Genomic DNA, 25877 nt, shown 5'->3' with positions numbered 1-25877 from the left:
TTTAGTGTGTGAAGTTTCCTAGAAAGCCAGGGAACTGGACAATCAACCATGCAGGAACCCAGCAGGAAGGCTGGCACCAGCAGCTTTCTCCAGCGGGGTATCAATGCCAGTGGCTCAGTCTCCTATGCAGGCTTGGACTCCCCAAACTGTGGATCCCATCTCTAGTCATCCTCTTTTCCCTCTGGAATCTATTCAGGAAGGATAATACAACCACAGGGAACAAGAAAAAAATTAAATTCCAACTGGTGTGTGGTTATAAACCCTATTCAATATAGTCTAATTTAATTCAATTTAAACCAATCACAAAGTAAGGAAGAAAAAAAGAAAGGAAGAAGAAAGAAAGGAGTAGAAGGTACCAAAGCATGATGGGAGCAAGCTGTGAGCCACAGCAAGAATTGCTGTTTAAATAATTCGTTAGGAGAAGCCCGGGCTGGGCACAGAAACAATACAAACTGTGGGTGGGGACAGGTAGGTTAGAACTCCTTCAGGTGACTGGGGTTCAAAAACAAATGGTACAATCAAAGGCATGTTTCTTTTCAGATGTCTAGGGTCTTCCAGGGGGCCTAGGGAGCTGCTCAGACTCACCCCCTGCTCGGAAAAGGAAGTTCTTCTGTGTGGGTGGCCAGAGCCGCTGCTTGTGGCATTATATTCTCAAGGTCCTCAGCAGAGGGCTCGCTGAGAGTCAGCTGCTGCCATTGTGTTGTGTTTTAGTGAGGCTACTCTGTGCTGTTCATAGACTATTGGAATTGTCCTTAGGATGACCCAGGAATGAGTCAGGTGATTTCAAACCACGGCCATTTTCAACAGAGGTGCGGATGAGAATCAGAAAGCCTTCAGGAGTCAAGAGAAGCTAAGAAAGTGGGGCACATTTTAACCATGTAAGTTTCTTACACTGTGAGGCCATTTGCAAACTCACTGAGTTTACTTGGAATTAACATTCCATGGTGGGGGGGCTGTTCATCACTGAATATTTTAGAGAAGATGCTGAGAGTCATTTCTGGGTGTAACAGGAAGGACTTCTCTACTCTTAGTTTCTAAAGTAGAGCCTCTAGAAAACTCTGTGGTCTATCAGAACACCCCCATCCCATCCTGCATTTGTGATGCTAGTTCTTCTGATAAAGTTGTTATAGCAGTGTGGGTATTGGCCAGATGTGTGCTAGACACACCAGAGCCTGACCGCCATCCTAAAGCCACTCTTGGGCTCAAGAACCCTCAGTGTCATAGACTTGTCCGTGATCCAGCTGCCATGAAGTTGAATCCTTATACTTGGAGGACTCTCAGGGGCTGATACAAACTAAGATGAGGCATGGTAATGTCTTTGCAATCAGTGTTTCTAATGCTGCAAACTCTGATAAATCATTACAGACACTCAGTTCTCTCCTTATCCGGCAAGGAATAGAAGCTTAAGTCACAGCAGAAGAAAGAGACAGTCATCCCTTTGCCAAAATGCTGTTCTAGCCATTTAGCCACCTTCACGTTTCCTTCGAAAAAGGAACGTAAACCGCGTATGTTTTAATTCCTTCCTGGAGTAGGGATCCAGTGCTGGGAAGTCTTATGGGACAAGGGTGGCACTGATCATCAAAACAACAAAAATAGTGTCATGTGAGGTATTTTGCAGTATTGTTTGTTCTTTTTATCCGTAGCATTCAGTCCTCCAGGTTCTGGTGTTCTGAAGTCTAGGACACAGCGGCCGTGTGAAATCTTTATTTTACTAGGCACTTTAGATTTACCTTTAAGCTTAAACCTTTCTGTAGGTAATTTATCTGATTACTATGTGAGTGTGCCTCTGAAGAATTTGGAGTAACACTTGCTTTGATATTTATACTATCCTAAAAACAGTAGATCTGCCACTGACTCTTGTGAGGACGGGAGACCTGTTAGGCCTCCACTTTAGGACAAGAGAGGCAAAGTATGCCCACCTGTGGGCAAGACAGAGCCGGTCGGTGTGTGAGGAAGCAGAGCGGGTGCTACACGTGGGAACACTGGGTCTTTGACCTTACCTTTCCTTTGGGGGAACGTGAGTCTCCTGGAATCCTTCAGAGACTTCTGACCCAGAACACTCCAGAATGATCTGGTATCCTTGGGCTGACAGGTGCATTTGGAGATAAAGCCCTTCCCTGAATATTCTACCTTTTGCTGTCATTCTTGAAACTTTTAAACTGCTAACAGAAGACATGTTTAATTCTAGAAGCTGGAAGTGACTTTGCAGCCACCAGAACATGACTTCCAGGGGAGCAGAACTGGGGACATGACATGCTACTCCTCGTTTGACACAGCACACTCATGCTGTGGGGTGGAATTTTTTTATATCTTTTTCTTTGAGTAGCAACTGGATTTCAGGAACTTCTTTGGGAGAATAGCTATTTGGCGGAATAAATTCCTAAAGCACATGAGAAGGCCATGGGCGCAGCCCTGGATATGAACATCACTTGGTTTGCCACAGTCTTCCTGGCTCTTCACACTCCTTGGTCACATTGTGTCTCCTTCTCCCTCACTGGGACCCTCTGTTTCCATCTCTATAAAAAAAACCAGCGTCCGATAACAAGTTATCTAACCAGCTTCACCACCCTTGCTCACTTCAGTCCCCAATTTTAAGAAATTCAGTTAGGGTCATGCATGGGGTCCTGATGTCTTCACAGGAAAGAGTTCTTTTTGTTTTTGTCCTCCAGTTTAATTATAAAAACTACAAAGGGGGGGCTGGAGAGATGGCTCAGCGGTTAAGAGCATTGCGTGCTCTTCCAAAGGACCCGAGTTCGATTCCCAGCAACCACATGGTGGCTCACAACCATCTGTAATAAGGTCTGGTGTCCTCTTCTAGCCTGCAGGCATATATGCAAACAGTACTGTATCCATAATAAATATTTGAAAAAAAAAAACTACAAAGGGGATAAATGTCACTTCTTCACACAAACACTAAATTTCAATGTGAAACCAGTTGAGACACACAGAGAAACATCCCATAGTTCAAGAAGGTTAAAGCAATTTGTACTTTAATTACCCTCTGCATTCTGTCGCTCTGGTTGAGACAGAACATTACTTTAATCTCTTACTGTCTTTGACCAGTAAATTATTTTAGAGACAATGTTAGCTCAGGTCCTCTCTTAGTCTAACATTTTATATTTTTCGAAATAAGTATATTTAAAATTACTTTGGCACTTGGGTCATCATTGAATTAAATAAACGTAATAATACTCTTAAATCTACTTAAAATATACATAAAGAAATATTCTCTTATCTCAATTTTTTATTTTAAATAGGTGACAAACATAAAACAATCTCCAATATGTACATATAGTTATTTATTTAGTTATCATAAAGCAAGGGTAAAGCCATTTGAAATCTTATCAACTTGGAAATGGATAGGCATAGGTCTTGTTTTTATATTGATTTTAAAAACAACATTTTTATTAATTCTTTGAGAATTTCATATAATATATTTTGACATACTCATCTCTTATTCCCCCTCTGTCACTCCAGATCCACCTGACCTCCCATCCCCTCCCGGATTTATGTCCTCTTTTATAAAAACATTCATTATTTTAAGCCTTGCTATAAAGAAATGTCAGAGTCAAACATAGTCACACAGTCCCTTAGTCACTCACATCTAGAAAGCCCTCTATTTGGTTTTCTGGAGTTTTATCAACAAGGGAAGCTCTCACTGGGTGGACTGGAGAAGTTTATTGGCTCACAGTTGCACAGACAGATGTAGTTACTTTCTGATTTCCACTGAAGGAAGAAGGGTCTGTCGTCATCTTCCTCCTCAGGGCTCTCTGGCTGCAGAAACATCTCTTTGTGACCTTTGTGTGCTCTCTGAAGGAGTCAGTCTAACACTGTCAGACCAATTACTTGGAATAATTCAAATGCAACTTGCTATTTAAAATAAGAGGTACTTTGGTGCTGTCTTACACATCTAATAACGGATGTGTATCCTTTCATGCATTTGCGTGTGGCATTTCTGAGTGTGAGCTTTCTTAGTGTGGGAAAAGCACCTGCACCACTAACAGGGAACTGTGTGTTGCCTGTCTGGCAAGGAAGGAGAGGGGTAGGATTTGCTGGCCTTTTACTTATTTAAAAGAATGAAACTGGATTCAGTCATTAGGATGATAAGGAAACTTGGATTTCCCGGGCAATAGCTTAAGCCTGTCAATGATAACCTTGTGAACAAAATGTAACAGAATCGAATAAGTCAGTCTTAAGGGACAACACATGAACTCAGTTGAAATTTTGGAGCAAAACTTCTAGTCAAGTAGTTACAAAAATTTACACCAACCCAAAATCAAGCATACAAGGAAATGTGTTCTTCACCTTCAGTTGCTAATGAACAGAGGTGCTCCCCCTGACCCCACCCCTACCCCCATCGTGAATTACTGAAGCTTACAATGGTGACATTTTCTCTTATAATGTACGGTTCAGGAAGGTACGCAATGTACTGATATGTCTGATTTCTACTACTTTTTCCATTGACTGCAGTCTTGTGTTCTCTCTGAGGTCTTTCAGACACTGGCATGCTCTTCTTGAATAACGCTCTGTGGAAGGATGGGGCAGGTACAAAACAGTCAAACAGGGCACAGTTATATTTGCAACACCATGAGATCGTTGCATTAAATGGATGCCAGGATGCTGCCTTCTTGGAGGAGTCTTTGAATATAATTGTTATAAAATAACCTTCGTTTAGTTATTTTGGAGGGTTGCTTTGTTTGTCTGTTTGTTTTAGAAAGGCACAGGTTTTTTTTTTTTCCTTTTGAAAATCTATTTTGGAAATCTCAGGTGAGAAACACACACAGTTCTGCTCCTCCCTTTTCCAGAGGTGAGAAACCACAGAAGGTGGGTAGAGGCGGGGCCTAGTGCCAAGGCAATAACACAGCGAGTTGATTTGTATACACATGGTCAAAGCTCCCAGTCTGTGAGGTCTTTCTTAGGAATAAAGCCCTTTAGGATGAACCTGCACGGAGTTTACTGCACATTCCTCTGACTGCTAGGAGGGAGGCTCAGGCAGCTCCCTGCTTGGACCCCCCAGCCCTACCTACAACCTTACTTATCCTATTGACTGGAAGGTCGGACTCAGGTTATGTCAGGTCTCAGAGGATATATAAAAGGGACAACGAGAGCATCTGCCCTGATAGCATTTCCCAGTCTTTCTGTGTTTGACAGCACAGGGCGGATCTCAGATATTCCCAGTGAAACACAGGCTGGCAGGGTCACGTGAGGAAGCCACAGTGGGCAGCTAGCTCCAATGCACTTCCTCAATTTCCCACCAAGCACAAGTCATGACCAAGTACAAGGAGACTACAGCACCCTCTCCCTTGGTCACTTCTCAAGATGCCTGGTTTCTATGGAGACCACAGAGCATCCTGGCCTTTTAGGATTTCAGCATCAGTTTGGAATGGTATTTCGTAAAATAAGGACTAAAGCATTTTTAATGAATTTTGTGTTTTCTCACGTCTCTTAAGGGGGGGGATGCATTTGAACCCTGAAACTCATTTCACTCACAAACATACCCTGAATATGAAAAATTAGTGAGCCTAAAATTTGATTCACCTGTTATGAATGTTAATAATTACAGGAAAAGCTTCAATTAATCTCAAGTATTCTAGTTCATTGTTCTTGACGACTTCTCCCCCAACACATACTACTTAGGTAGGTACTACTTTAGGCAAAGTTCCCTGAGAACTGTTTGACGAAGTGATATCAAGGCAGCATGTAGACACACTGTAGAGGGACCATTTAGCATCCAGCTATGATGAATTGCCTCCTCACTGGTAATAGAGCCCCCTGCTGTCCTATCCCCATCTCCGGTGTTGGCAAAGTCTGTATTTTCCCCCACAGAGGGAATACTGGCACCTTGTCTCTAAGATGTAAAAATTTTCTGCTTTTGTTTTTTTCTGTTTTAGACAGGGTCTCTCTACATAGACCTGGCTGTCCTGGAATTCACTATGTAGACTAGGCTGGCCTTGAATTTACAGAGATTCACTTGGCTCTCCCTCCCGTGTGACACTATGCATGGCTTATTTCCCACCTTTAAGGTTGGTAATAAATTTTCTTTAAAACAAACAATGACCCTGGGGCAATATTCTTCTGAATGAACAAAACATCCCTGAAGTCTTGCATGTGTGCACCAACTTGTCACCCGCATATGGAGGTGAAAGCAGAGGCCCAGACTTGTTGCAAAGGTACAAGGAGGTCATTTAGAAAAGGCGTCTAAAGAGCTGACGCCAGCTAAGAGGCATGTGCGCTTCATTAGACTCTTGCTTCATAGCCCAGGCTACCCTCCAGTCCACAATCATCCCGCCTCACCTTTCACGTGCTGGGGAAGTAAAGGGCAAGTTTCTCAAGGCTTTCCAGCTAAGGGGTGGGGTGTGGTTTGGAAGCTGGCTGTCTCCGTAACTACAGCATCATATCCGAACCACTATAGGGTATCCCACATGTATTGATTTGCAGGTTGGGAACTAAGGAGTACACTAGATCATTTTCTATTTCATTTATAGAATTTGTTTCGCTTAAAAAAAATCTCCCTACTTAGGAGAGATTCCCTTTAATCTGTGAGCAATTTTCACATTAAAAAGGAATTAGCATTGGTGAATTCAGTTGGTTTGCTTCCGCATGACTCAGAAAGATGAAATTCACTAATTCATTCTTTTTCCCCAAGCACAAAAGAAGGTAGAGATATTACCACTAACCTGTTCAATAGAACTTAGTGGCACATCCGTGTCTTCATCCTTGGGAGGGTGTATGTCAACTGAGCTTTTCTAGGAGCAAAACCCAAAAAACATCATCACCTTTTTCAAATCAAAGACACCTTGAAAATAAAAATGCCTCAAATGAGAAAGCATTTTTCTAAACTCCTTTACTTTGGGTTGAAAGTTATATAGTCTAAGTCTACTGGGGAAAGTTCCTATTTCATAAATACATATGAACATTGCTTTAAATTCTATTTTGCTTTGTTATGACAAGGCCTCACTATGTAACCCTGGCTGTTCTAGAATTTTCTCTGTAGAGCACGCTGGCTTCGAATTTATAGAGATCCACCAGCCTCTGTTTTTGAGTGTTGGGCTTAAAAGCAGGGGCCACCATGCCCAGCTCATTAATTTAAATTTATAGCTGCATTTCAATTCAACAGAGGTCACATGATCCTGTAGATTGACTTTTCCATATTCTCTGCTCTAGCAAATAGTGAATGTGGAAATAAAAATCAAAATGAAGAGATTACGATTCCAGAGTCATGTTGCCCAAACCCAAATTCTTCTGCAGATAAAGTGAGTATAGGCTATGAATTTTGCCAACTGAACATTTCAGGGTTTGAACATTAGCTAAGATGGAATTTCATTTTCACATATTTTCTTAGAAAATGACTTTTCTACAATGTATAGACTTCAAACAAAGGCGTCATCTCGTATCGAGCATACCTCATATCATGCAGTCATAAATTAATATATAACTGAACAACTAATAAATAATGAAGTGTGTAACCTCTGTTGGCAAAGTATTAGCTAAAGAAGACACATTTACATCGAATAATGAGAATCAGTGATAGAATAATGAGAATAATAGAGAATCAGTGATAATAGGAGTTGTTTATAAAGTAGCTGAAGATTCAAGCAAAGAAACGGTACAGATTTCCTGTCATTTTTAATGTGACGGCCCTGCTACCATAGTGTGGTCACCACTCCAATTTCATCAAAACAATACAGACAGATCATGGTTACAGTGGAGCAGTCGGGGAAAGATTAAAAATAGAAGGTACTAAATGCCCAGCTGTCAATCTTACATGACTTGATGCTCGGGATATAGGACAGAGCCTTACAGAGCCCGTGACAGCACCGTAAATGCTTACACAGAGTTTGTGTCTTAAATGTCTCAGGTAGAGAACTGCATACTCTAGAGAGCTGTTGAATATGTATTTAACGAATTATAGAAATAATTCCTGAAAGTATAGTGTTGTGCATGTCTCTAAAAATGGCCTTAATCATTAAAAATTCACAGGGTGAAAATTGTGATGTGAATTTTGAATAATTTACTTCAGAAACAGTGAGAACAGAAATAAGGGGAAGTGGGACTGGAGAGACTGCTCAATGGTTAGCAGCAGTAAGTCACTGCTCTCGCAGAGGACACGGGTTCAGTTCCCAGCATCCATCCTGGGCTGCTTACAACCAGTTCCAGGAGACCTGATCACTTCTGGTCTCTGGAGGCAATGCATAAACATGGCATACACACACACACACACACACACACACACACAATTACAATATAAATCTTAAAAAGGAAATAAATAGAAGTTTTAAATGTATCTAAGTATGACATATTGTCTTAAGTATTTTATTCATAAATTAAATACAAGTAGAAATTTGACTAGCGCGTCTATATACATCAACATATACTAAATTGTATTTGGCAAGAACTTTGCGCAACCTTTCAATGGGGACATGATGAAGGGATTTATATTCTGGCATTGCCTTAAATTTGGCAAGTGCAAAACCAGCTCAGTTGAGGATTTCCTGTCTTTATGTGTCCAGTTAAAAAGGATGGAGTTCTACAAAATTTTGCATCTCTTTGTGTCCAACTGTACTCAGAAGAATATGCCACCCAAACTTCTTCACACTGATACTTAATGCAAAATGGGCCACTGAACTCTTACCTTTGTTATTAGACTGATTAAGTAATAAATGAGAAGAATAGTTCCAACGATACCAGCGATCACCCCCAAAACCACGGCGATCGTCACTACGGGAGAGGAGAGGAAGTGAAAAGGCAGCTGTGTCATTTGAGAAACCAAACAGGGTTAACCCCACCCTCGAGTTCTGATGCCAGCTAAGTTCAGTGTTCTTTGCAGGCATAATATCAGACAAGAGTTTGCTGATATTCAGCACTGACTGGGAAAATCCACAAACTCTCTGATGGTTTGAACACGATGAGAGAAAACGAAGTTCTCACGTATCGAAGGATATAAAATAGATCATAGAATCACAGGTTTGGAAGAATCACAGCTTACAAATGAGGAAATCAAGTCGAATGAGTCTGAGCTACCCAGCCAGACAACGGTAAAGCAGAACTGGTCACCTGTGTTCTAAGCGTTGCCTTGTTATGGCCCAGATCCTACACACTCATGAACACAATGACAAATACTTCTGTGAACTTTTGCAGATTGGGAAGGAAGCAATTTAAAACTTCCCATTTGTCCAGTCTGTTTATAGTGCTGATCAAAGAAGCAAACAGAACTGAGGGCGAGACATACAGATAAAATACTCACTCATTTGGCCAACTTATGTCTTAAATACAATTATTTGTATTATTAATAAATGAAATTATTAATTTTAAAAGCAAAAATAGCTTAGAAAAGTGTGGCTTTTTCATCCACTTGTGTGCAGCCTCCTCCATCAATCAACTGTAACTTGTGAGCGTGTGGCAAAGTTCTACAATCACCTTTTCTCCCACATGAAATATGATCATTGGCCAAGTAGTAAGGGAGAGCTGAGAACTGCAGGGTGGTGAAGAAGCACACTTGTGACCTATGCCAGTCCACAGCGGCTCCAAGGGCAGCAGACGTGATGTCAGTTAGAAAGAGGTTGTAAAGGTATGGCTGAAGGTAGATTAGGACTGAGACATGGATTGTCTCCATTTATTTTTGATATGATGCCAACTAATTAGTTGGAAGAGTAACACTCAGTTGTTTTTATAAATGAAGAGATTTTTTTTTATCAAATGTCCATAGTTGGTTAAAAAAAAATCTAACTGAGAAAAACAAATGACCCAATCATGTATTGCTACTTCCAAACTTAAAAAAAAAGTTCTTCCTTTAAAATCAGAAATATTAGCTTTTGTCACTGAACCTAATGACATATATTCTTCTCTTTTAACATGGACCCTTGTCACTACTTAGATATAAGACTACAATTTAAAAATGGAATAATTGTCATTTCATTAACACAACAACATACCTGGCTCATTAAAAGGATGTTCAACTCTTGCTGAAAAATAAAGTTTTCCAAGTAAGTCAGAATAATAAGTAGAATATGTCTTTACAAAAAAGTTTTGAAATTAGAGGATTTCTGCTGTGGGATAATTCTTTTGTACACTGTGAAAATGTGTGGCTCTGTTGTTAATAAGAGGCTGGTTGGCTGATGGCTAGGAAGGATTTCAGGGCAGAGAGGATGCTGGGAGGAAGAAGGGCAGAGTCAGAGGAGTAGTGAGCCAGATGCAGAAGAAACAACATGAGAAGTTCATAGATGAGGAAACGAGCCTTGGGCAGCACACAGATGAATAGAGATGGCTTAAACTGTAAGCGCTAGCTAGTGTCAAGCCTAAGCTATCGGTCAATATTTATAATTAATATTAGTCTCTGTGTGGATATTTGGGAGTGACTGCCGAGCAGAAAAGCTCCATCTATAGAGTTCCGTTTTTCTTTTTGAGTTTCTAATTGAACTGTATTTCTCCTTTCCCTTTTCTCCCTCCAAAATCCCCCACGGACCCTTCATCACCGCCTTTCAAATTCATGGTCTCTTTAAAAAAAACAAACTGTTATTGCATGCATATATGTATATGTATATACAAACATAATTGCAAATATCCATGGCTAAATGTTCAGTCTATATAATTCTGCCTGTATATATGTTTTCAGAGAACCACAGGCAGCTGAGGAATGCTGGGAATGGGAGGGATGGCCTTCCCTAGGGAAGAGCTCACCAATTGGTTGTCCAGGGTCAAAAGGATTTCTTATTCTTAACCATTTTGGGTGTGTGTGTGGGGGGGTTATTGGTCACCTTCCAACCTTCCAAACGCTAAAGTGCTTGTGTTGGTTCTAATGCGTGTTTGAACGCTTGGTTCTCCAGCTAGTGGAAGTCTCTGCGGAGGCTATGGGAGGCGCAGCCTCGAGGGAAGAAGCATGCCACTGGTGTCAGGCTGTGGAAGCCTTGCCTCCCTTCCCAGTGGCTCTCTGCTTTGTATGTGCAGTTGCAGGTGTGACTTCTCCATGCTCCCCTCCACTTGGACTCTCCCCTGGAATCACATGCCAAGAGAACTCTCCCATAAATTGTTTTTAGTCCTGGTGCTGTTTTAGCAGCAGAAAAGTACCTAACGCAACGTATTAAGAATCATGCCATTCTTCTAGGAATTTCAGTGTGGACTTTTTCGCTACCCAGCAAATATTCACGGGTGAGAAGCTTGCCAACCAGCTTCTTAACTGGCAGGGGTGGGGGGTAAGGAAATGTCAGAGGGACACCTGATGACTTCCATCATGGAAACGGGAAAATGGGGCGAACAATAGAGATGCTCAGCCAACACTCCACACACTCTATTCCCTAATCCAGCCTAAGGAAGCTCACATGGCTATCCATCATCTAGGTTTATACCACTGCAGCGTCTGAATCCCAATGCTTACTGTGCCTCATTTGAACATTTGGCAACGGTCCCACCAGACTGCCCATCTGTTACGGTTTCTGGCTGTTTCCGCAAAGCCCTAACAGAATCAATCTTCCCCTACAAGTCCACACCATAGAATTTTTCTCTGCTGCCCTTTCACCCATGAAGCCCTCACACCCCCACAGTTGAAGCTTCCTGTTTGTGTTACCAACAACGTCTCGTGGAATATGGTATCACACAGCCAAAAATTTGGATATATTTTGCTGCTCTCCAGGACTGAGAATTCTAGAGAGTGGCAAAACATACCCAAAAAATAAAGGTTCATCGAAGTTTGTTATCTCTGTTTTCAGGACTGAGCACCTATGTTTTGGAGTCAAACACAGGACGCCGGATATGCGTTCTTAAGCAGGTTACATAATTTCTCCATGCTTTACAGTTTTTTTTTTTCAGAGAAAATGAGAATTAAAATCTTTATGTCTCTAGGTTGTTGTTAGACTCTAATTACTGATGCATGAAAATGCCCTACCACCTTAGCTGTCCTTTAGAGTCTATGTCGTGTAGCGCTGTGTCTACCGTGGGCCCTACATGTTTTCCAGCTGACATTATCATGTTGGCTCCATGTTGAAGTTAATCGTCAGTGAGACTGTTAGTTAGATCCATGAGCCCAAAAAGTAGTCTAAGCACTAGGCCTAATTTTTCTTCTTTGGATTCTGAAACCCAGTGCTTCCATTCTTCTCCGTAGATACTTCTCAATAATTCCAACTTGCTTACAGTCTGAAGCCATTCGGAGTCTTTCTGAGACTCTATTTTAAATGTAGAGTACCTTCTCCAAGTCCATCCACAGAAGACTTTCTACCTTTTTTCTTTCAGAAAACTAGACAGACGGACAGAGATGAGAGAGAGAGAGAGAGAGAGAGAGAGAGAGAGAGAGACAGAGAGAGAGAGAGAGACAGAGAGAGAGAGAGAGACAGAGAGAGAGAGAGACAGAGAGCAACTGGGCCACAGGCTCACCCTTATCTCAACACCCAGCCGATCTTGTGGCTATCAGTTTGCAGGCATTGGGATCTGACTGGACCTGGGCCTGCACTCTGACTTAGTTTCCATTTAATCTGTGGAGAGACACTGTGGGGCAAGTATGACTGGCTTCCTTTTAAGAGTAATGGCATGGAGGTCTCTCAAGGCAATTCATTCAAGGTCTGTAAGGAACAGGGCCAGCCCAGGTGAGCTAGTTGGTTTGCTTCAGACTCCGTAAGGACCCTCCTAGGTCCTTTTGTTGGTCCACCCACTTCCAGGTCAGATTTATCATTTGGGTACCTTCCTAGCTGCAGTTTCTTTGGTTCACAGTGTTGTTTCTATGAGCTACTCCAAGAGCGGAGCCCCTGAGCAGCAGGAGCCTGGCCCCTTAGCTTGCACTTTTCAGTCTTGGTCAGTTTCCCTATAGTCACCAGTTGGATCCCACTGAGGAAATCTCCATCACTCTACAGACTCCATGTGAAAACACAACAAACCTCTTGGGGTGCTGGGAACTCCAGGAGTGACAGACGTTTCATTGAAAGACATATTATGTGTTCTGACGGTAATACCTGTGTAAAACAGAAGTCAAGAAAGGGCATAAACATGAAGCGACTCGGTGCTCCATAAAACACTCAGCCGAAGACAATTTCACCCCACGCCCTTGGTGGCAGCTTCAGGACATCTATGCAACAGAGACACAGAGACAGGGTGAGTGTGCCTTAGTTTTCTCAGCTCTGAAGTGACCATACCTCTGGTGGTATCTCGCAGAAAGTCACCACCAGACAGACTGCATAGACATATAGGTACAGAACCAATAACATCACAGTTGGTCTAGAATTTGAGACGTCATTACAGGTTGGGGGAACTACCAGTGCTTTATAGTTCATGAGAAGAAAGGGAGGGAGAAGTGGACAGACAATGGAAGAAAAGGCTACAGGGACCGGCAGGCACCACACAATGCGGGCCACTTGTGAATGTGGACGTTGTCCTACACTGCAGTTCCGATAGGTGACAACCGCTGTCAGTAGCATGTAGGTGGAAGATGATAAAGAGAGCGTGGCTGGGGAGCTGCATGAGGGCACCCCCCCCCCTTGTTGTCAAGAACACTCCGGATAAGCAGTCCCCTTGTAGACAAGCCACCCCTCCTCACACGGAGTCCTTATCACTCCTGAACATTGCCTTAGTGGAGACCTGGCGGTTTAAATTGCTTTTGGGCAAAAGCAGGCAGAGACAGTGTAGAAACAAAGCATACTGAGGATGTGGCTGGGCTCTCGTCAGGACTGATGGGTGGAAGCTCATTTCATGTGACATTCATGTGTCATCAAACGCTGTTCTTTTGCTTTCCTGAGCTCTTAAAAATATAAAGTCCATAAGCTGTAGATTGCACAAAACAAGCAGGCTATGCATATTTTCTCAGCCCCATATTTGTCTAATCAGCATATTTGGTTATGGAACCCGATTATGAGGGTTCTTAGATCCCCTGAGATGATTGCATCATGCAGGAGTTAGTACACGCTCACACTAATGGCTCATATGTTGCTGATGCATTTTCAGATGGACCTACTTCACTGTTTCCTCCCTAAATACTTTACTGCCACCAAACTGAGGGCATCCATAGCCTATGAGGCCCCTGAAGTTTATTCAAGGCCCATATAAGTCATTGGCCATTTGGCTTATGTACAACTTTGCCCATCTCATATAGGGTCCATCAAGACATAAAGGTGACCAATGGAATAACAGACTAATAGGCTATATGAATTCCCACAGTCTGAAGATTCAAATTTCCCGAGTTCAAAACTCGGGATGAAAAAAACAAAACAAAACAAAAATCAGACAAACAAACAAAAATTCCAGTGTTTGGAGTGTGGTGTTGCCCTAGACATAAAGATCAGAGGGATAGAACTGAGAGTCCAGAAGTTAATTTATATCTATGACTAACTGATTTTCAAAAGACTGTGGAGGACAGTCAATGAGAAAGGTCATATTTTCAATAACTGCTATACTCACATGCAAAAGGGTAAAGTGAATTTTCTTATGTCATCTAAGAACATTAACTCAAGATTTATTGAAGATATATATGTATATACAATATGTGTCTGTACAATGGAACTATCATATAGAATATATATAGAATATTTGCGTACATAGGAAATATCATATAGAATGTGTGTGTGTGTGTGTGTGTCTGTGTTACATACACTATGTATAAAAGACTATTTCTGGAAGAAAAGGTAGAGATATATTTTATAACCTTGAATTTGGAAAAATGGTTCTTTGTATATGAAAACATAAACAAAAGCAATAAAATAGAAAATAGAGTTTATAAAAATACATTAAAATGACAGTACCAAGGGTAAAAAGACAATCCCAGTATGGGAGGAAATATTTTCAAGCTCTGTGTCTGAGAAGATAACATCTAGAGTATACAAAGAGTTTTATAACTATACAACAGAAAGATTTAGACATTTTAAACATTTAAATAGACATTTTCCTCCAAGATATATATGAAATGAAAATGGCCAGCAACTGTGCTAAAAGTTACTGGGGAAATGCAAATCAAAAACACTGTGAACTCCATGCCACACCAAAGCAGTGTGGATTGGCATAAGACTTTCCATGTGGTGATCAACATGGAAAAGGTCATGGGCATACAAGCTTCTCTCACTTTTAGAGGCCTTCAATAGTACCCTAGACCTTCAACACTGTGCATTAAATAGGCCTCCCTTAGATGGTTCTGCCCAACTGTAGGCTAACACAAGCACTCTGAACACACTTAGGAGAGGCTGGCCTAAGCTGCGAGCTTTAGTAGCTCAAGAGTATCAGGTTCGTATTTTTCACTGTAGCATGCAGTCATTACCGCAGGGTAAGACAAGGACCATCAGCTAGTCACAAGATGAAAATTACAAGTGTGAGCAAAGATCTGGAGAAACTGGAACCTTTACAGTCTAGGTGTACATATACATGCATACACACACACACACACACAAGCATACATACAATAGTTGTATTGAGGCCAACTCAGCAAACAAAAATGCAATATCTGACTCCATAATTCTACCTCTGTGATTATTGACATGGGCGTTCCTTCAAAAAAGTCGCAAAAGAATAATCATAGCAGCCCAATTCACAAGAGCCCAAATGCACACATTTCTATTAAATCTCTGCCAGCCAATGAGTGGATAATTAGTGCATTCAATAGAATAACTTCCAACCATAAGAAGGAACTTCACGTTCCAATACACACATATATACATGCTATCCTAGGAGAAACAAGCCTCACAAAGGCCACCTGTTCAGATAATCTGTTTATCTGAAATATGAAAAACAAATCCATAGCAGAAGAAAGAGAATTAGCAACTGTGGGCATGGGGGAGAGGCTGACTGGTAACCAACATAAGTTGGCTTTTTGGAATAAGGAAGATATTCTGAAGGCAGACAGCGGTGACAGATATACAGCACTCTGGGAAAACCAAACACTTAGGACAGCAAAAATGGTGAACATTATGCCAAGCATATTTCATGCTGGTAAAAATGAAGCAACTTTTTTGGGGGTTGGGATATTGGTGGAGCATGAGGACACTACAGTAGAACTGTCTAGACTTGCACACCGACTTCGCCACTCACTGGCTAGAGGTAAGCTCTCAAAACATTTTAAACTCCTGTGTCTTTCATCTGCAAAGAACTTGTAGAGTAATAAGACAAGCACGTGAAAGGTTTAGACTGGAGCTTGGGTCAGGCTTCAGTAGGAACTCTTTACGATATCCCATTTTCTTGTAACAAATACACACAATATTTGAGTATATATTATAACCCCGTTCAACCAGAAGCAATAGAAGCCCATCTATTTTTGAGATAGTTTCTGTGAAGTAGAGACCCTACTTTCTCTGTGACTGACTGTGTGCTTTTGTAGCCTTGGATACAGAGTTCCAAGGGGTTCCTAACAGCACTGAGCATGCGTGATTGCTAGCTGTGTGGAAACTGCTGGGAAATATTGACAAAGTGAGGTCCTGGGTGGTGGGGGCCTGGATAGGAAAAAAGCCAAATGGTCCTCAAAGCGGATCTCACTTTCAGCCTGACCTGGAAGATACACAGCAAACAGAACCCCTTTGATGTATATTTATACACATTTCTAAGCACTAAATTTTCTTCCCTGAGGTGAGGAGTTGGTTTTCTGAATTCTGTCAGGTTCATTGCTTCAATGGAACAGTGTCTTTGTTCTATACCACCTTAGAGGAAACTCAGTCAGTTGCTGAATTTGAGCCTGATGAGAACATCTCAGAAGATATCTGTGGAGGAGACGAGGGTTGGAACTCTCTTCTTAAACCTACGTTTGAGATGAGCATGGGGCAAGAAAAAGGAGGGCAAGATGGGCAATGTTTCAGGGGCCATTCCCAGCTTGGAATTAGGCACTGGGCAGAGCAGCACCTCATTCTGGGGATATGGTAGAAGTCTTCAAGCATTGGGGTGGCCTGAGGTCCTATTTATAGCAGCTTTTCTCATACTCTTAGTTACAGAAAGTGTGACTGTTTGGTACCCGGGAATGAATTCCCACCTCACAATAGGAACAAGCCTCCTGAAACCCTAAGACGAGAAACTGCTGCCCATGGTTCACCTCATGCGTTCACTCTGACTTCTTGCTCTTTCCCCCACTGTATCCTCGGAGTGTCGGTTTTACCACAAATCTTTAAACAAATTTTAACAACCACAACAGAGTGCACAGTAGCGCGTGTCTTCCTCCATTGACCTTAAATCACTGCTGGCTAACACAGGCTTCCTAAGAAGCAGGGCTGTGTTCGTTCAGCTTGCTTTTCTAAATCCTTCAAGCGTTTCTTCAGTGCACGATATAATTGATTCTCTCTGCAGAAAATTTCCTACTTAGTAAAAAGGCAAGAGAAAGAAATTCAGGAGACTACCCCCAGAGGGAGCCGTGGGATGCTTCTGGCCAATGTTTTAGTGCCAGGGTTGCTGGATCCAGATGTTGCAGATGTGCCTTATGGAGACTCAGATAAGATGCAATGGCTTGAAACCTATTAAGTAAAAACACAGAACCTACCTGATACTGGATAATGTTGGTAATGTACAGTTGAAGTTAACAGGGGAACGGGAGATGGACTAGGAGAGTCTATAACAAAAGACAGAGAAGTTAGTTAAAATGAGCCTCCCACAGCCCATAGGGAACTGACATCTCACCCCAGCTAGAATGGTAATTAAAAACACTTCTTATTTTTATTTATAGTTGCATTTGCTTGCATGTGCATCTTTATGTACCTGGTGCCCGTGGGAGCCAGAAGTGGCACTAGCTCCCTTAGAACTAGAGTTACAGACAGTTGTGAGCTGCCATGTGCCTGCTGGGAACCCAGGGCATTCACAACTGCAGCAAGTGCTCTTAACCATAGAAATGTGTTATACGAAAACATAGGGCCTACCCAATTCTGGCAACAATGTCGAATGCTCTTCTTTGTGAGCTAACGTTGAAGGTCTAAGAAGGGCAGTTACAAGAGAATGGCCTGCAAGGAAAAGTCAGGCAAGTTATTTAAAATGTGCTCCCCACAGCCTCGAGAACAGCACAAAATCCAATAACTATTCATCTGGCAGAACACGCAAAGAATTCCTATACTTAAAAACACAAAGAAATCCTTAAAACTAGAGAAACGATCTGAACAGATACTTCTTGAAAAAATCAAGGAGACCACAGGTGTGTGTAGGAGCTGTAATTGCACTCCCGCTGGGACAGCTATTCAAAAAAGAGTTTCTTATTTTCAGTTTGCGGGTATGAGTGTTTTCTAGCATGTGTGTATGTACACCTTGTGCTGGCGGAGGCCAAATGAGGCATCAGATTCCCTAGGACTGGATCTTTATAGACAGTTGTGAGCTGCCAGGTGGGTGCTGGGAACTCAGGTCCTCTGGACAAGCTACAAGGGTTCTGACTCACGGAGCTAGCTTCCCAGGGTCACACTGTACAATCCTGACTGGCTTACAATGTGCTGTGTAAACCAGACTGGCTTGAACTCACGGAGATCTATCTGCCTATGGCCCTGAATGCTGGGTTTAAAGGCGTGTGCCATCTGTCATGCTAGCTGGAATAGGTATTCTTAAAAAAAGAAAAAACGAACAAGTGTTGGGGACTGGGAGTAAATGAAACTCTTATAAAGATTTGGTAGGGACATGGATTCTTGCATGTCACTGTGAAGCAGACGTATTTTACTTAGATGAGGCCAAGGGAGGGACAACAATTTGCCTCAATGTTTTCCAGACTTTTATATTTGAACCCAGTTCTGCTGTTTCTTGAACCCGTAGTTTTAATCCCCACCTCATTCCATCTGCTGGGGAGTTTGACTCTCATTGCTGCATCTCACAGAAGGCTCTGCACAACCTTTCTCAGGCCCAGTTCACAGCTAGGCCTATGGCTAAAACAGACTTCATGCAGTTCACAGCTAGGCCTATGGCTAAAACAGACTTCATGCAGTTCACAGCTAGGCCTATGGATAAAACAGACTTCATGCAGTTCACAGCTAGGCCTATGGCTAAAACAGACTTCATGCAGTTGCCTGATTCTCATCCACCTTCTGGGCCCTTGTGTTTCTAATGCAGATTCACTGTGTTTGATAGAAAATTATTTAAAATATCCCCAGAAGGAGGCCAAAAGAAATAAGGCTACTTTAAAAGAATTTAATAATACATGGACTTTATTTTAATGAACACACCAGTTTAGATTCACCGTGGCCATAGAACACTTAAACCAATTAAAAAGGTTTTTTTTTTTTGTTCTCAGTAACAGTTCCGCAAAGAGAAACCCTTCATGGTTTCTGAGCTCACACTCACGCACAGCCTGTCTCTTTTCAGCAGGAGAAACTGCATATATTACTTTTGAAAAAGAAAGGCCACAACCTATCCTAACCTTCACTGCTAATGTTAGTTTGGAAGTAAGTTTCTTTATAGCCCAAACGAAGTAACGTGTTTATTTATATAAAGATATTACTCATACTTGATACAATTTCTTTAATTCTGTCTAGTCTTAGAGTCGAAGCAAATTTCTCATACTGGGAGACTGTGATTCAGCCCCAAATAGTGGGTTGCTTTGTACCACTCTTGTCCCTAGCTCCCATGACAGCTAGAAACCCCACCCAGAAGACTACACGATTCATTTGCTCAGTTAGGTAAGAAAACAAAAATGGGAACAATTCCAGGTTTCATAAATAAAACATCATCAAGTCGAAACTACTCACCTGCCGTGGGTGCCTCACTGGACGCGTTCTCTTGCATACTGGGAGTGTCACTTAGCTCCCCGTCAGAAAGACTAAACGTTATTCCCTGGCCCTGCCCACTTGCCAGTATCTCTCAGGTCCACCTTCCCTGGGGGCCCTATCAGTTGATACACACTGGAGGGCATTTAAATGATGCAAAATTATTTAGTGTCTGTTAATAAAGATAACCAGAGGGCTGCCTAACTGAGGCAGGACGTGTGTAATTAAAAAATCTTCCATTCAAAGAATTGCCGACTGGGTTAAGTTTACTTTATGTAAATGAAGTGGGCAAGGCAGGGTAGCTGCAGGAACCACTCAGAGATAAGGTCCAGGACGGTGCTAGTTTGTAGACTAGGAACGTGGAGGACCTTCTGCTCATTAAGAAAGAGACTTCTTGTGTATGATTGAATGCCCTTGGGAACGGAAAAGCTTTCAAATTTGTGACAATTCAAGCAGTAATGAAAGAAACATGAGACAGGGGAAATCTTTCACGAAACTGGAATGCGAACTCAACTCCAGTGTCCACGCGGCTGTAGGAGCAGTTTCCTTTTAAATGCACCCAAATAACAAAAGTAAACAGTAGAAAGCAAAAGCCGCAAGCCCCAAGGCCCTCTGTAAAACAGGTTAGGAGGAAAGGTGAGCACCGCTAAGGAGATCCGTGCTAACAGGAAGCGGGACATGACCCATACAAATCCCACGGGCTCAGGACGCAGGAGAGCAAAGATGCTTTGAAAGTCTTTGTAACACTTGGCAGCTTTCCTCGGCTCTAAGTAGCCGGAAGTGATCTTGAGCTAAAACAGAGTCGCGTTCCTTCGGGTGTTCTTGCTGCCCTGTCCTACCCGGACTAGGGAAACGCTAAACCTGGTGACTTCTCAGGGTGGTAGGTGAACGTCAGTGCAGAAATGGAGCCATCTGGCGACATCTAGTGGCTGATCTGCAGAATAGAAAAGAAATTTGAAAAATACAACCGGAAAAAACATTTTATTTCACCTTCCGGGGTCTTCATAGCTCAGACCCTGCCTATGACTTACATCACGCGAATGTGTCAGGTAAACACAACTGTCTTTTGAGTCAGTGTCTAAGAGTCAAACACACATGTTTGAGGTATTCAGTTCAACAGCACTCTCATGGGTTGGTTTGTTCTGTATGTGTCTGACTACTTTTCTCTAAGTGCTATTGGGTGAGTCCCTGTGATGCCATGGAGAAACACGAAGTACGATATTGGAAAGAAAGAACAGAGCTTAGATCAGTGGACACAGACCAGCACCAACACCTATCTTATTTAACCATTCATTTCTGCCTACTAATACTTCCCAACAACACCTGGTCCACATGATTTCTGCAGATGGTTCCATGCTGGTCACATTTTTTTCTGTTTTACATGGAAGAAAAAAAATGGTACAGAAAAGTTGAGACCCAGTTTTCACTAAAGGCCTCCTTGTCACAATGTTCCTGTAGCATGCCCAGCCTGCAGGTCAGAATGCTCTATTTCTGGCATTTGTCTTCATTTCGATGGTTTTAATCATAAGGAAACACAAAGTCTGACATAAATGATGCTCAAAATGACCCTGTTTGAGAGGTGGGGCAAATTACACTCTCTAGTTTGAGCAAAGCAAGGAATGGACAAGAGATTGCCTTTTAGTCCTTATTTCTCCCTACCTGTAGCTGTGTGAAATTTATTACAGATTAACTTATTTATCTTTGTTTGAAAGGAAGTTATGATGGCTATTCTTGGCTGATAACTTGTCTACATCTGGAATGAACTGCAATCCAGAAACGGAGGGCACACATATGATCCGGATCTTGAGGCCAGAAGACAACATGCCTTCTATTAGGATCTTGAGGCTGGACAACACACACCTTTAATCCAGACCTTGAGGCTGGAAGGCACAACTTTCATCTGGGCCACGCCTTCTGCTGGAAGAAGAAAGGGTTTGTTCTCTGCCTGCCATCCCTCCCCTTGTCAACGGTTCATCACTTCACTGGCACTGGAGCCTGCTTCTTCAGGATTCCAGCACCTACGGAAGAGCATTCTAGAAGCCCTATGATTGGAGAATGCAGACCAATACAGAGGTATTTCAGTTCTAAGCCAAGACATCACATGGAAAACCAGGTTATTCCTTGCTTCTTTGTGGCTTTGACTGGGTCTTAGTTATTCTGCATCTGACCTTGAATTCCCAGCCTTCCTGCTGGGATCACAGGCACACCTTTCTCCCCACTGGAGCGAAATGTCTTCATCTTCTTCAGTTTTATTCTTGTTTGGTGCTCGGACAAACTCAGTCTTAATCCTGCTTAGAAGATGCTGTACGATGTACTCCAACCAGGTTCCTTGTCTGTGTCTGCTTTGCTTTTTGAAGATGGTGTCTCAGGGTTTAGCTTAAGTTGTCCCTTCAGCTCTCTGAAATCCTACCTCAGCCTCCTGAGTTTTTGGAGTATAAACGTGTCACCATGCAGGCTCCTCTGGCATGCAGGCTCCAGCTTGCAGTGACAGTGACAGGATCCACTGACCCTGCCACAAGTAGATGCTCAGCTGATTCTTGCCTCCACAGCTTAGCCTAAGGGACACTATGGCAAATTCTCTTAACCCTAGCGTTCTCCGGCACTACGAGCTCATTTCGTTCTCACCGTGCCTGTCTGTCTGATGGCTGCAGGCCCTGCAGTTAGGTGGTCGGGCTCCCTCTTTCCCTTTGGCATATGCCGCTCTTGCTGTGCAGGGTAGTGAAAAACAACCCACTGAGGGGAACGCCTTTACTGCTTCTGTTCCGACACAGGATGGGCTGCTTGTATTCTGTTGACCAAAGCAAACCATGGGCAAGCTGGCATCAATAGGACAAGGAACTATGGTTTGTCTAAGCAGATGTCTGTAAGTCCCACGGCAGGGGCTAAGCCATGTTTTTTTTTTTTTTAAATTTTTTTTTTTTTTTTTTTGTTTTTCGAGACAGGGTTTCTCTGTGGTTTTGGAGCCTGTCCTGGAACTAGCTCTTGTAGACCAGGCTGGTCTCAAACTCACAGAGATCCACCTGCCGCTGCCTCCCGAGTGCTGGGATTAAAGGCGTGTGCCACCACCGCCCGGCCTAAGCTATGGTTTTATTAGGAGTGTCTGTACATACTTAACATTTGCACTGTGCTGTGGAATAATCTTTTTGTACACTTTGTGCTGTCTCCATCTCCTCACTGGCCATTTCCACTGGTTAGAGACCCAGCCTTCATTGCCTCTAGGTCCCCTTCAAGTAACTATATCCTGAGCTGAGTATTCTATTGTTTAGGCAGGACATGCAGTGGCCACACCCTAGGCCAAGCATCCCATAGGCAGTTACACCCTGGGTCAAACCTCCTGTCATAACTATGGAGGAGAAAGAATAGGCCTGAACTCTCTGACCTTTGGTCAAGGTGGGACAGATCCACATCCACAGACTCCAACAGTTCCTTACTGAATAGAAAGGTGAAAGCAAGCTGAGCACCAGTGTCTATCTCTTCGCTCCTTGACTGTGAACGTGGCATAGCCTGCTGGGCCTTTCCTCCATGGACCGACTTTATTTTCAGACCATGAGCCCCATAAGCCCTTCCCTTAAGTTCTTTGTTACAATGAGAAAAGTACCACATACAGGTGCAGTGCTGATTGATTGTCAGATTTATGCAGCATAAGGAAGTTTTATTAATTTTACATTTCCAGCACAAACCTCCTTCATTTGTTTTTTCTACTTAAAAATAATATTGATGGAATTTACTTTTTAATTCCAAGAGTTTAAATATATATCTTTTTTTATATTCACGTAACGTAATTCGGTTACATCGCCAATTTGCTTCCATGAGTATCCAGCCACATAACCATGGGCATTTATTTACCATCTGAACTTGGGAGGGTTCCAGTAAAATGCTTGATGAAGGCCACTGGTAGACAGTGCTGATCAGTAAGGAAGCTGTCTCTGGTTTCTGAGAGGTTTTATGTTGCGGGAGGATTTTGCACTTCACTTTTACTTTCGTTCTGGTATTGATACCATTTTCTTCATTGCTCTGTCAATTTAAAGATTTTCTTTTTTTTTTTTGAATTGTAAAACAAGTCAGCCTATATGAAGTGAGTTAATGTCTTGTATATAAGGTTAGATTTGAGGATATAGTGAGGGTTTCTGCATCCAGCTATTTGAGAAACACCAAACCTGTGTTTTCCTTTCGAATAATGTCTTGCCAAGTTTTGTTAACAAGTTTACTGCGGGCTCCTAAAGTGAAACAGAAAATATTCTTTTTAATGGTCTGACCTTGTAAAAGATTAATATTTGTGAGCCGGGGAGATGTCTCAAGGGTGAAGAGTACTGGTTGCTCTTCCAGAGGCCCTGGTTTGGTCAGAACCTTCTTGAACTCTGCCCAGGGGATCTAGTGCCCTCTTTTGGTCTCCAGGAACATTGTACATCCACAACATTCAGGCAAACATGCAGGCAAAACACCCACACATAAAATAAAGCCTAGAAAATCTAAAAATTAATACTAATTACTTCCTAATATGTACAGTATTTGGCAATGAAAATATCTAGGTCCATCAGTTGTCACCAAATGAAGCTTCCAGTGCCAGGACTGAGCTTCATCTATCTGAGTTGTTAGCCAAAGGGGGCCCGTGAAAATCCCCAAACAACCCCGCTGTTGACAAGAGGATAGGTTGCTCTCCACAGCTGACAGCAAAGCCCCGCTGCTGAAGGCAACACACACAACTCATTGAACATAGAGAGGTCCAGCTGGGGTCTACACAGAACCTTTACTCCCATATTCTGCTGCAGTGTTTCTCAGTCTTTCTAACGCTCCCACCCTTTAATACAGTTCCTCATGCTTTGGTGACCCCAAACATAAAATTATTTCTGTTACTACTTCATAACTGATTTTGCTCCTGTTACGAATTGTAATGTAATATTTGATATCTGATATGGGACCATTGTGGGGGTTGCAACCCACAGGTTGAGAGCTGCTGTGTCTATTACATAGAAAGGCCACCAAAAGAGAAAAGGAACCAACCCAACTACAAAGCCGTTGACCTACAGTATGTCCTACCTGCAAAATATGCTAAGTCAATGGTGGCTCAAAGCTTGTGGAAGTAACCAACCAATGTCTGATTTGACTTAGGCCAACTCAATAGCATAGAACCCATATATTATACTGCTTGGATGATTAAAAAAACCCTAGGGTTTAGGTAGCCAAGGGACCTAGAACAAAACAAAATAATATTGCTCTAAAAATTGTAACAATGAAATGACTCTTAATGATGTTTTGCTATACTCCTAGATTGGTGCCTTATTCAGCCATCATCAGAGAGGCTTCCTCCTGTATTAGATGGGAACAAATGCAGAGACCCACAGCCAGACACTATGCAGACAGAGAGACCATGGAACACACAGCTCTAAATGAGATGTCTCCTTCAAATCCTCCCTTCAAGGCTCAGGGAGCCCTGCAGAAGAGGAGGCAGAAGGAGTAGGGGCAGTAGGGAGAGGTCACTAGGACAAGGGCCTCTAAAACAGCTGAGCAAAGCTCTTGTGAACTCAGCCCAGGGCCTGCCCAAGTCTGTACCAGGTCCTTTGCAAATATAGGGGATTTTCAGTTTGGCGTTCTTGTTACAGGATTCCTTAGTGTGCAAATGAGTCGGTCACAGATTCCCGTGCCTTCTCTTGAGCTCTTTGGTTTCTCAACATCCTTAGCCATCAGGGAAATGCAAATCAAAATGATTCTGTTTTTTAATTTTTAATTTTATATTTTATTTTGTTTAAAAATATCTAAGCCTCGAGTTTTGTTTGTAAGAAAAGTTTTGATTTCCTTAAATATGAATGTTCCTGTATTCCACAGATTAAATTTCCTGTAACAAAATATATTTTAATTTTGGGGTTTATGTTGTGTGAGTTTTGAGGCATTTTCCATTATATCTAAGTTGTCAGATTCATTTCTTGTCTGGAAGTTACTCCTGTACTGTGTTCTCCATTCCTGATGTTGATCATTGCTGTTTTCTCCCAGGAGCTACGAAGAAGCAGCGCTGGGCCTCACTGTGTTGTCGTCTGACCGCCACACTCTCTGTCTGCAGTCACTTCATTTCCTCCTACAGGCTTTATCTATAATTTAATGTTCTTTTTTTCCTAGCTTGTGAAGAAAGAAGTTTAATCATCAATTTGCATACTTTTTCTTTTCAAATATTAATTTAAGCTTAAATTTTCATTAAGTAATATATGTCCCTTGTATCCCTAATCTCTCCTTTTATCATGAAGCGATGTTAGACTTTGTCAAAGGCCTTTTTTT

The 25877-nt window shown here is 42.2% G+C and overlaps 1 protein-coding gene across 1 annotated transcript; it reads right to left on the bottom strand.

Annotated features, from left to right (window-relative positions):
* Window positions 1-44: 44 nt before the first annotated feature.
* On the bottom strand, window positions 45-19635 carry Gypa (glycophorin A (MNS blood group)). Its single transcript, XM_057753321.1, has 8 exons — window positions 19593-19635; window positions 17793-17873; window positions 17420-17488; window positions 12861-12935; window positions 9933-9962; window positions 8633-8718; window positions 6678-6746; window positions 45-4526 (listed from the first exon to the last, which is right to left on the bottom strand). Exons 1-8 carry the CDS (start codon window positions 19627-19629, stop codon window positions 4494-4496), a joined length of 480 nt encoding a protein of 159 aa, XP_057609304.1. The 5' UTR covers window positions 19630-19635; the 3' UTR covers window positions 45-4493.
* Window positions 19636-25877: the final 6242 nt, after the last annotated feature.

The sequence above is a fragment of the Chionomys nivalis genome, chromosome 21, assembly GCF_950005125.1.
Source record: "Chionomys nivalis chromosome 21, mChiNiv1.1, whole genome shotgun sequence".
Taxonomy (NCBI): Eukaryota; Metazoa; Chordata; class Mammalia; order Rodentia; family Cricetidae; genus Chionomys; species Chionomys nivalis.
The sequence above is the reverse complement of the archived record's forward strand: the minus strand, read 5'-3'. Positions and strand labels throughout refer to the sequence as shown.